At 34.3% G+C, this 12,275-nt stretch overlaps 2 protein-coding genes and 1 long non-coding RNA gene across 3 annotated transcripts in view; 2 read left to right on the forward strand and 1 right to left on the reverse strand.

The window, feature by feature from the left end:
- Nucleotides 1-8,023, forward strand: part of LOC149900658 (uncharacterized) — a 39,893-nt gene extending 31,870 nt beyond the window's left edge. Inside the window, exon 2 of the long non-coding RNA XR_016457752.1 lies at nt 7,615-8,023. This is a non-coding gene — a long non-coding RNA (uncharacterized LOC149900658). The remainder of the gene's footprint in view (nt 1-7,614) is intronic.
- Nucleotides 863-1,731, forward strand: LOC149900660 (uncharacterized). Its single transcript, XM_090112654.1, has one exon. The coding sequence runs from the start codon at nt 877-879 to the stop codon at nt 1,729-1,731; it is 855 nt and encodes a 284-aa protein (XP_089968780.1). The 5' UTR covers nt 863-876.
- Nucleotides 8,024-8,257: 234 nt separating the features above from the next.
- On the reverse strand, nt 8,258-10,498 carry LOC149900661 (uncharacterized). Its single transcript, XM_090112653.1, has 4 exons — nt 10,384-10,498; nt 9,853-9,999; nt 9,299-9,471; nt 8,258-9,171 (listed from the first exon to the last, which is right to left on the reverse strand). Exons 1-4 carry the CDS (start codon nt 10,441-10,443, stop codon nt 8,313-8,315), a joined length of 1,239 nt encoding a protein of 412 aa, XP_089968779.1. The 5' UTR covers nt 10,444-10,498; the 3' UTR covers nt 8,258-8,312.
- Between the last annotated feature and the right edge of the window lie 1,777 nt (nt 10,499-12,275).

Genomic DNA, 12,275 nt, shown 5'->3' on the forward strand with positions numbered 1-12,275 from the left:
AACTTGTGTCACACCAAAACCTCACGAGCGCGATCGCAGGTATAACGAGACAGAGACGGACCGACCTCCCGTCTCATCTCGAGCGCTGCCACCAATATAATAGACGTTATCTCGATCGTAAACCTACTTTACAAACAACCAATTTTTTCTAGCAACACATCTTTCTAAACGTCAACTGTCAATGTCAGTAGTCAATGATCAATCGAAGTCAAAAGTTCATTTTAACGACCGTTTTTTCCCGAAATTCAAGACAGTTTTTGGATCTACGCCCCGAAAAATTCCTGTAAGTATGCAATTGTTTTTAATTCGTAAAGTAAAACGTGTTATTTATCAAATATTAACAAAAGAACGTACGAAAGCTGTTACTTTGGGCTATTTTTTCTCATTCAAAAATGGTGAGAAATTAATACCCTGTAGCCGTTCATGAAATCTTCAAATGGGAATTTATATTTCCCTTTATCCCGTAAGGATACCAAGTAGTTATAAAAAGTAAAAAGTTAAGTAAAGTAAAAAGTAATTAAAACATTCATACATATTCAATAAATAATATATTTAATGATGGTTTTTTATTTTTTGTCCCTGTGTTAAAATCGACGAGTGTAGGGACACACATATGCAATTCGCTGACCGAGCTTTTGTATATGTGTGCGTCCACATTGTTTCCCCGACGCTTTCTACATTTTATTAGATTTATTAGTTAGTAGTGCTTAACGGCTAGTTCTAACAACACATATATTGTGAAGAGTAATAAAGTGATTAAAGGAAAGGCATTATTATTTGGGCAACCTTGGGGTACAGAAGCACTACTCAACATTGGTGACCCCCGACAAAGAACATCAAGAAATTATTATTATTAGAAGAATTTAAATTTTAAATATGACGATGCCTACATCAAACCTTGGAGCGATGCCGTCGTCGGAAGTTTTCGCCGTTACAGTTTCGTCCCGGATACCAGATTTTTGGGTGGACCAGCCGCGTGTGTGGTTTTATCGTGTGGAAGCAATTTTGGCCCCGCAGAAATTAGGTGACGAAAGCAAATTCGACTTAGTCATATCTAAGTTACCGAAAGACGTAATAGTACAAATCACAGATTTTTTAGAAAAACCGCCGGACACAGACAAATTCCAAAAATTAAAAAATAAACTTTTAACATTATTCGAGGATTCCAAAAACCGTCAAATAGAAAAACTAATTGGAGAGATGGAATTGGGAGACCAGAAACCCTCCCAACTATTGCACCGGATGCGTGACCTGGCCAGGGACAAAATTCCAGATGATACACTTCGAGTTTTGTGGCAAGGTCATCTGCCACCTACAATTAAGGCCGTCCTAGTGGTCGCTGAAACAAAAGACCTTAACAGCCTAGCAGTGATCGCCGATAACGTCGCAGAAGCCACACGTTCCAATCAGGTGGCGGAAGTGAGACACAGGAGTTCCAGTCACGAAGACGTTGAAGTAGCCACCCTTTCAGCGGAATTGGCGAAAATAAACGTGCGCCTTTCTAACATCGAGCGCTCGCGATCACGAGCAATACATCGGCGACCCAGAACACCGTCACGCAATCTTCGAGAGTCGTCAAGGTCATCTTCGAAGCGACGTCGTCCCGGCGGACCCGACTGGTTGTGCAGCTACCACTTCAGGTTCCGGCAGCGCGCTCACAGGTGCATCCAGCCGTGCGCGTGGAAGAGGAGCCCCAGCCCCAGCGCAGCAGCCGCCCAGCCGGAAAACTAGACAGGCAGGTGCAGACTACGGCGGAGGTCTGTACCATCACGCCGTGCAGCCGTCTCATGGTAACTGATATAAACACTAATTTAAAATTTTTAGTAGATACCGGTGCCAATGTTTCCGTTTTGCCCGTATCTAAAAATCCATTTAAATATCATAAATTATGTCGATCAGATCTTAAATTATACGCTGCTAACGGTACAGAAATTGCAACATATGGCATTAAATCAATTGTTTTAAACCTTAATTTAAGAAGACCGTACCGTTGGGATTTCATTTTAGCAGACGTCAAACAGCCAATATTGGGAGCTGATTTTTTAACACATCATAAATTATTAGTTGATTTGTATCGAAAAAAGTTAATTGATCAAACTACCGATTTGCATGTATTAGCCTCCTTAGTTTCGTGTACGCAACAATCGCTAAATTCTGTGTGCAAAAGTCATCCGTATTACGATTTATTAAATATGTTTCCTGACATTACTAAACCGATGTCGTTTAAAGAAACTACATCGCATAACGTTTTACATTATATAGAGACGAGCGGCCCACCTATTCATGCTAGAGCTAGACCGTTACCCCCGGATAGATACAAAAAGGTGAAGGAAGAGTTCAGGGTTATGCAGGAATTAGGTATCTGCAGGCCTTCTAAAAGTGCTTGGGCTAGTCCGCTTCATATTGTAGTTAAAAAGAATGGCGAGTTAAGGCCGTGCGGAGATTATCGACAGCTCAACGCAATAACAAAGCCCGACAGATATCCAGTTCCGCGATTACACGACTTTACTTTTATATTGGCTAATAAGAAAATATATTCAAAAGTGGACATAAATAGAGCCTATCACTGCATAAAAGTTGCCCCATGCGATATAGAAAAAACTGCTATTATTACTCCTTTCGGACTTTTCGAATTTCCCCGTATGAGTTTTGGCCTAAGGAACGCCGCACAAACGTTTCAACGTTTTATGAACAATACCGTTTTACAAGGTCTCGATTTTTTATTTTGTTATTTAGATGACGTCATAATTGCCAGCGAAAATGAGACTTTACATCAAGAACATTTGAAGTTAGTATTCGAACGTTTCAATACATACGGCATATCTATAAACTTAAGCAAGTGTAGCTTCGGACAGTCGCGTATAGAATTCTTAGGTCACGAAGTGAGCGTAGATGGAATTAAACCGCTCAAAGATAAAGTCGAAGCCATAGTTAACTTTCCTAAACCCGTCACAGTATCGGATTTAAGACGATTTTTAGGAATGATTAATTTTTATAGACCACATTTACCTCATTTAGCGTCACATCAATGCGAACTTAATAAATATTTAGTGAATTCTAAGAAAAATGATAAATCGAAAATTAATTGGAACAATGTTAGTGAAAATGCTTTTGTGCAATGTAAGATAGGTTTACAGAATGCCGTCACATTGTCACATCCCCTTTTAGATGTTCCCTTAGCCTTGATGACCGACGCTTCCAATACCTGTATGGGTGCGGTATTGCAACAGCGAGTAAAAGGTAAGTGGATACCCCTAGGATATTTTTCCAAAAAATTTTCGCCTACCGAACAAAAGTATTCTACTTATGATAGGGAATTGCTAGCGATTTTTCAAGCTATAAAATATTTTAGGAAATTGTTTGAAGGCCGTCCTTTAACTATATATACAGATCATAAGCCTTTATGTCATGCATTTTCTAAAATAGGTAATGACAGTAAAGAAACGCCTAGAAGGACGCGACAATTACTTTTTATAAGTGAATTTACGGTCGACATACAGCATATTAGCGGTAAAGATAATATTGTAGCCGATACTTTATCGCGCGTAGAAACAATTGTTTGCCCGACTGTACTCGACTTCAACGAACTTGCTGACTCGCAAGCGAAAGACGAGTACTTGATTAATATGACACGAAGTGGGCATAGCGATAATAATGTAAAGTTTAAGAAAATGTATTTACCGACTTGTAAAAAAGGAGTATATTGCGAAGTTTCAAATAATATTATTAGACCTTATTTAACAGAATATTTTAGAAAAATTGCTTTCGATAGTGTTCACAATTTAAGTCATCCCGGTATACGTACGACTCGGAAGATGGTCACTAAACAATTTTTTTGGCCTAGTATGAATAAAGATATAGGGAAATGGACCAAAGCGTGTGTATCATGTCAAAGGTCGAAGATTTCGCGTCACGTTGTTTCAGATATAGGAAAATTCCCGGAAGTTTCGCGATTCGAGCATATCCATGTGGATTTAGTTGGTCCATTGCCGACATCTCCACAGGGATTTAGATATTTATTAACAATTATAGATAGATGTACGCGTTGGCCTGAAGCATTTCCCGTTAAAGAAATTACTGCAGACGTCGTTGCTAAGCATATTTATGAAGGATGGATAGTTAGATATGGTTGTCCCGTCCGTATTACTAGTGATCAAGGACGTCAGTTTGAGTCGAGTCTATTTTTAAAATTAATGTCATTTTTGGGTATTCATAAAATTCGTACTACGCCTTACCATCCACAAAGTAATGGCGCGGTGGAGAGATGGCATAGGTCGTTGAAGGCAGCCCTTATGGCGAGACTGCTTAGTAGTAATAAAACGTGGATAGACGAATTACCCACTGTTATGTTAGGGTTGAGAACAGCAATACGAACTGATAGTAATGTTAGTGCCGCAGAATTGGCCTTCGGTAAAACTTTACGTTTGCCTGGCGAGTTCTACGATAGTTCTACAAATGACTGTGACGTAAACGATCCTTATAGTTTGGTAGAAAAAATCCGTGAAACTATATCTCAGTATCGCCCGACGAGAGATAAGACGAACGCAAAGAAAATATTCGTTTATTCCGATTTACAAAGTTGTAGTCACGTTTTTGTTAGAGACGATGCAGTTCACAGGTCTCTAAAACCGCCTTATAATGGTCCTTATCTAGTGTTAGAACGTAGTTCTAAAGTTTTTAAAATACAATTTCCGAATCGAGTCGCACGCGTTTCCATTGACAGGTTAAAGCCAGCCTTTATTATAAAAGATGATGTTGATGTGGAAAACAATATTGTTCCACATAACACTTCTTTATCGAAGTCGGTTCAGCATGCGCCACCCATAAGCGTAACTAGGAGCGGTCGCGTAATACGACGACCCGTGCGATTCGCGATATAGAACTTTCACACAGTATTTAGCTATTGTCTTTAGTATTATGTGTATTGTAATTAAATTTATTATACTTGTGTGTTATATACATTTTTTTTTAGAATGTAAGTTTATATTCGTTTACATGTAGCTTTTGCGTTTTATACAAATTTTTATATTAATTATTTAACATATACAACGTTTTAAAGTAACTTAATTTGTTTTTATCGTTTCATATTGTTAATCATTTCATTTTATGTTTTACGTAAATATGATTAACATTACATTGCATTGTGCATATTTTACATTTTTGTGTGTCTATTGCGAAAGAATGAAGTAATGCGATAGTTTTGTTTTTGCGCATTGAAGATGCCTATTTAGTATTTCCTGTTTTTGTACTAGATTAGTAAGTTATATCGGATTACATAGGTAATAATATGGTCACTCATTTAACATTTTTATTAAACTTTATTTATGCAAGTATTTAATCACATTCATTTATTAATCAGCTCGCAGTGGGGACAGTTCAATCTTAGCCATTAGTTTATATAATATTTTTTTGTAACAACATGGGTAACTACGCAACAAAAGAGAAAACTGGAGGAGTTGCAAACGTGCAAATAGAATCCAGGAGTATAGACGATCACGTCAACACCATGGTTATAGTAATGATAATATTGGCTGTGATCGTTACGGCCATAGTCTTATTGGGCCTGCGTGGTTTTTGCCATCGCCGGATCAGGAGTTGGCTACGTCGCGAGGTGGATAAGGCCAACCAAGGACGAGCGTCCGCGACGCTAGGGCAAGTGACCCAGCCAGCGCCGCCCACTGCGGGATACGTAAAATAAGTAATATCGTAACGTAGTTGTAACATAAGGATAAATTCGCGTAGTGAATAGTGAGTGTGTGACCATATCGTAATCTATCTACGTAATCCGATCAATTTTAATTAGGCTAAGCCGTTTAGATATTATATCTTTTAATGATGTAGAATTAAGAAATATTACGATTTCATATGTGTATTCAGTATTGCATTGTTATCTCATTTGTATTTTACGGTAATTTCTGTGTTTGTCTTTGTATTTTTTGGAGTGTATAATTTTTTTTTTGAAAAAGGGGGGGAATAATGTAGGGACACACATATGCAATTCGCTGACCGAGCTTTTGTATATGTGTGCGTCCACATTGTTTCCCCGACGCTTTCTACATTTTATTAGATTTATTAGTTAGTAGTGCTTAACGGCTAGTTCTAACAACACATATATTGTGAAGAGTAATAAAGTGATTAAAGGAAAGGCATTATTATTTGGGCAACCTTGGGGTACAGAAGCACTACTCAACAACGAGTAAAGCCGCGGGCAAAAGCTTGTCAAGTGGGTGATTATTTCCCACATGTATATCACTACATAGTATAAAACAAAGTCGCTTTCTCTGTCCCTATGTCCCTTTGTACGCTAAATCTTTGAAACTACGCAACGGATTTTGATGCGGTTTTTTTTAATAGATAGAGTGATTCAAGAGGAAGGTTTATATGTATAATAACATCCATTAAATAGTGGAGAAGTACTGTTATTTTTGAGGTTTCTAATGTGATGTCGTAAATAATTACATTTTTTCCGCTTACATTGCAAACGCAGGCTGAACCCTACGAGTTTTATCAAAATAATGTACTAAGTATTGTACCCAGTAGCTGGTCCGAGCTGTCAGACTGACGCGTGAGATCTCTGTCCGACGCTATCGCTATATCTCTCATTATCTGCTCAAAAAAAAATCGCGTGACCCATCCCTACAAAAACGTTTGTTGAAAGAAAAGTATAGCTCAGATTACGAAAAAAAAATACTGTTAGATAGGTAATGAAATGAGGCATCATTAGAGTAGAAAATATATACTTCGAACTTACAATTTCATATTTTAAAAAAAATGATAATACTTAATTGTACTTTTTTTTGTTAGATTTTCTCGCAATTTAATTTTATTACGACAAATTTATGCACTCGGCTTCATTTTTACTTATTTATTTTAAAACTAGACTATATTTCCTTTAAAATGAATGCATAATATATACAAATTATACAGGATATGTCTATTATTTTTACTAATAAAAATGACTCTGCACGCTATCCGGATCGTTACGTCCTTGGCCATTGTTACGTTTCAAATATTTTAAAATGTTGAATCTGCGTAAATATAAGAATGTAATAGATTTATATTAGTAATTACTTAATCTAGATAGTTTCTAGTACGTATATAACGTATCAAAATATAAAAATATAGTTTCAACAATTCGTAAACAACACCGAAACCCGCCATGTTTGGAACGCGCATTTTGACCTACATTATTTGTTAAAAATAAGAACTTTGGCTAATGAAATACTACAATACGTATATATCACTGTAAAGAGAATTTTATATAGAAAATTATAACATATAACACACAAAGGAACAAGTAATAACATTCAAGTAATCACGCCATTTTTGCGCAGCGATATTTTGCTCGGCACGGTGAAAAAATGACGACCTTTGAAACTGGTCTGTCATTAAAACAGGACGTCAAATTGTATGAACCTTTGTTCTAAAGTAGTCTCTGGTTCTCTCCAGATAATAAATGTGACAGCTGTGGCACAGATACTCAACCAAATTTGAATAGGGCAAGCTTTACGACAGGTATAATTTATGGGCACGGTTGTTACACGGACTGATAAGCATAAAATTTTTTTTGTAACCTGAGAGCCCCTTATTCTCAAGTGGGTACACATTGAAAAGGTCTACAGAAAAGTCCGTGATGGCATATGTGATATTCTCTTATGGATAACCCACAATAACTTTTTTTTGTCATTTACTTTTTACGACAAATAATGGTTAATTTTCGAAGCGATTTTAACCAATACAGCATAATTCCTTAACGAATTAAATACCTTGAATACATTGTTCATTTAATATAGATCTATATGGCCCTTTACACCGTATGATTTAAGTGAATATTTTCGAAGATACATATTACAGATTTAAAAATTGCGGGACGTAGCGTTTGCGGCGGTATCGGCCGGCCGCCATTGCACCCGTGCGAAGCCGGGGCGGTTTGCTAGTTCATGGATATAGGGAAATAATTTCCCACAAAACATAACTTTTAATGGTTGTAGGGAAATAATATCCCACCGCCAAAAAAAAATAAGCTACCCAATATTTTACTTTTTAATACTCAAGACGTGTTTACCAATCTCGATATAACCCCGTACTGAATACTGATGTATTAAAATAAACTTGTTTGAAGTCATGGCCCATTAAGGGTTAAAGTAACCGTACGAGTTTAGTTATAATTTAACCATAACAAGAGTAGATTAATTTAAATCATGATTAAAATTAAATGATAATAGCCATAAGCTTTTTCACTAGAGAAACAAGATAATATCACAATCTCTTTATTTTTAAAACGCCTACAAGTCCTACAACAACATACAAGTCTAGTGGCGACCATGGCGACGTTTGTGATATATAAACGTGTTGTATCCATATATTTCTTCTTTGTTATTTTCATTTTCACCACTTTGATTCTTTTTATTTGTTTCATTCTCGCTCTTTTCTGTGCTACCGTTTGTCATACTTTGTTGAGCATTCTTATCCTCGGATCCTTCTTCTTTTATTTGATTATTTTGTGAAACATTGTTACTTTCCTCAGTATTTTCATTAATTTCTTCATATACTTCATATCCTTTGCTTATCGGTTTTTCACTTTCGGGAAGCTTTTGTGAATTTTTGGATTCAGTTTCATTCTCTCTGCTAACTTCGTTTGAATTTTTGCTCTCGTTCTTCTTTTCTTGTTTTTTGTAGTTAGGTATATGTGTTCGTTTTCCCCATTCTTTTCTTTCCTCGTTAGAACCGTCTTCGTTATTTTTACTTTGCGTGTTTTGGTCGTTGTTGCTAATTTTATTTTCATTTTTCCAATATGGTCTTCGTCTCATGTTTTCTTTCATTGTTCCTTCTTTAGTCTTACTGCTTATTTCAACCTGTGATTTTGGGACAGCTTCTTTCTCGCTTCTCGATTGAGTTCCTTTATTATCTTCACCAGATTTATTGTTGTTCAGATCTTTTGTTTCTTGTAATTCCTTTGAATTATTATTTTCTTTTGAATTACGGCTTTCATTATAATTTTTGTCCTTTACAGAATTTGAAGATACATTTTCTTGATTACTGGATTTTTCGTCGTTGGCTTTATTGATTTTTTCTGCACTCCCTTCCTCTGAATTTTCTCTACTCTCTTGATCTTTTAGCTGAGATGGATAAGGTCGCTTTTTTTGCAAATAATCCACAAGAACATTAAATCTGTAATATCATTAAACAATGTTAAAAACAATAAAATTAAGTACAAATTTTCAACATATAATATGTTGAAAATTATGTAAAAGTTACCACTATAATTAACGCGCTGAATAAATTTATTAACATGTACCCAATTTTATCAGTAGCATGATACTTGACTATTCGTTTTCGACCATCTGGTTCTACGAGCCAGTAATCTCCATTTACTTTGTCTCCATTTCTGGTTTCTTCCTGTCCTTTATAGTCGTGCGTATGGGGATCCGATATTTTGTAAGAGAACTCATACCAGGGATACGTGTTGACCTGTAAAAGAAAATGGTTAGTAGTTACTCGTTACGTACACAAAAAATGAAAGAAAGGAAGAAAGAACACTGAACAGTAAGGAAAATGCAATGTAGCAATTACTTTTAGAAGGTCAGATAAAAGATAAGTCACTTACAAAGACAGAAGATGAACCGACACCGTAACTGACTTGGGTCACTCGTGCAAACATTCGTACAATGTAGTTACGAATATCTGCGCATATTATGCAGGGTTTCAAAACATTTGCGTTGAGGGTTTGCGTATTCGTGCGAATGTGAGTGACCGGTATAATGTGCGAGATAAATAAACTACTGCCATCGTCTTTTATAAACTCGCTTTTGTCCTCAGTATTAGATCATATAATTATATATGATGACTTACATATTCCTCATGATTTTCAGATTTGTCAGACCCAACGTATGTTATTTTTTTCGGTTCGTCTTTAAAATATTGAACAAACTTCTGTTCAGAAGTAGCGATTGGTGAACGCGCTGTTACGCACCAAACCATGCATATTATTGTTAATAACTGTAATAAAACATAAACCTATTAAAAACGCAAAATCTGTAAAAAAACAAGTTTCCAAAAATACCTCACGCTTCAATGACACTTGCCAGATCATATCCTGAGGAAACTTGCATTTATTACAATATTACCTACCTACATTGAATTTACAAGCATGTAACGTGCCAATTATAAATTAATAATTATGTGAAATTATTATTTAAGTTGGTACAAAGATTAACAAGTACATCAGGTATTCAGTGATTTATCTCGACACCCACTTAACTCATAATTTCTCAAGGATATTTTTTGTCGATTATTTATTTTTTAAAGATAATCTTTTAATAACTTAATTAAATCTAAGATTAAATAAAATTTAAATTAAAAAAACGGCATTTTTAAACCTACCTTTAAATCCATCGTGCGTACCCACTGATAAATATTTGGTAAACTCGCCGATAGCCGCATGTCTAGTGTATTTATACAATGCGTATTAGAAATTATAAGTATTCCATTATGTACGTATCTGGTTACGTTTTAACAATAATAGTTGGGCGTGGGTGATTTACGTAATTGATAAGATGAAGATTCAATCAATGCGCCGAATAATTGCACTATGATACATAACATTGTATGTCTAATCATCTTGTTATGAACACTTTATTTTAAGCTAATCAGTCAATCATATGTACTAAATACGAAAAGGATCGTTCAGTAAGTTTATAAATTGTAAAAGGTTCAAGGCAAATCCTTTCCTTGCCTTTGTTTTCTTGATTTATAGTGGGTAAGATTCTTAAAGAAGAACCATATACCTACTTACCTATTATTACATGTATTGATGGAAATAAAAAATCGCTTACGTCCAAAAATGTTCACGTCCGCGTCGTCGACTTGTTAGTTCTGCTTCCTTGATATTTTCACTCTATCAACTAAGCAAAACACAACAGAATAATATTTTGAATTTTACAAAATATCTTAAAAGAAATGTTACCAGTTGAGAATAAAACCAATGTCGTTTAGGGATTAGGTATATTAAAAATAAAATACCATATAATATCATTTACATTTTATTTTATATGATATCATAACAGAAATAACAAAATATTCAGATCAATTTTCAAAAACTACATTTACTTATTAATCACAATGATTATTCCATTCAAAATTAACTATTATGCTATGTTACATGATCGAGTATAATTAACGTTAATTTTTAACGTGATAAGCAATGAAATCTTTTAAATAATAGACGGCATGAAGCAGTTTAAATACAATTATTTTTTAGAATATTAATAACTATACAATAATATGTGTTTTATCTGTAGCTACTTATCATTTTTATAATTTCCCACAACCCCAATTAACCACAATTTTTCATATTTGAAAACACCGTTTAACATGACATACCTAAATAGATACAATAAGTACATAGATAATCTAAATATTAAATCAATCATTAAAATAAGTACCTAATAACAGAATATAATATGCATTTTTTATAAAGTTAGGTGAAATGAATAGGTACAGCAATAATTATAAGGTAGGTACTTATCTTATTTTTATCTATATGAGAATTTAATATTCATCACAACTAAAACAGTTATTAACAAATTAATATTTAAATAAATATCTTTTGATTAGATAGTTATGCCAATGAAACGAAACAGAAATCTACGAATTTACAACCAGATTTTTGTGTAGGTTGGTTAAATATAAAGATAAATAGCTAATATGCAAGGTTTTAATGGGAGATTAATCAAATCATTAACTAAATACATACATTGAATTTGTAATGTGATTATCTTGCAGGTGCAAAAATTTGTTCGATGATCGTTATCGTAATAAAAATAGTTCAAAAGAAAAATGGTAAAATATTTTCCCAAAGTAGTTATACAAATAAATTTGCCATCTCATGTCATTGGAAATTTTAACATTTTCATTCATTAATTAAGTATACAATCAAAATGTTGAGAAAAGGTATCTCTATGATATGTAGTATTTTCATATAAGCTTTACAATACTGGGTTAGAATAAATAAACACTAAGAGTCCAAGCCACATCTTTGGTTTAAATAAAAATTTCCGCTTGACTAGTAAGATTGCTGATATCTTCAGATTTTCAATCAATTAAATCTAAAGATATGTTTCACAGATATATAATATTAAATGAAAACATTGAAAAGCGCGTACTATATTAATAATATTCGATAAAATACAATAATACTTTACAAATAAAATTCACAAACATAATTTCTTCAGGTAGTTATTGATATATTGTATTAAATGGAAAATTTATCGCTG

This window comes from Colias eurytheme, chromosome 18 (assembly GCF_061535395.1).
Source record: "Colias eurytheme isolate Ceu_HAF_F1 chromosome 18, ilColEury1 Martin Lab GWU primary, whole genome shotgun sequence".
Classification (NCBI taxonomy): domain Eukaryota; kingdom Metazoa; phylum Arthropoda; class Insecta; order Lepidoptera; family Pieridae; genus Colias; species Colias eurytheme.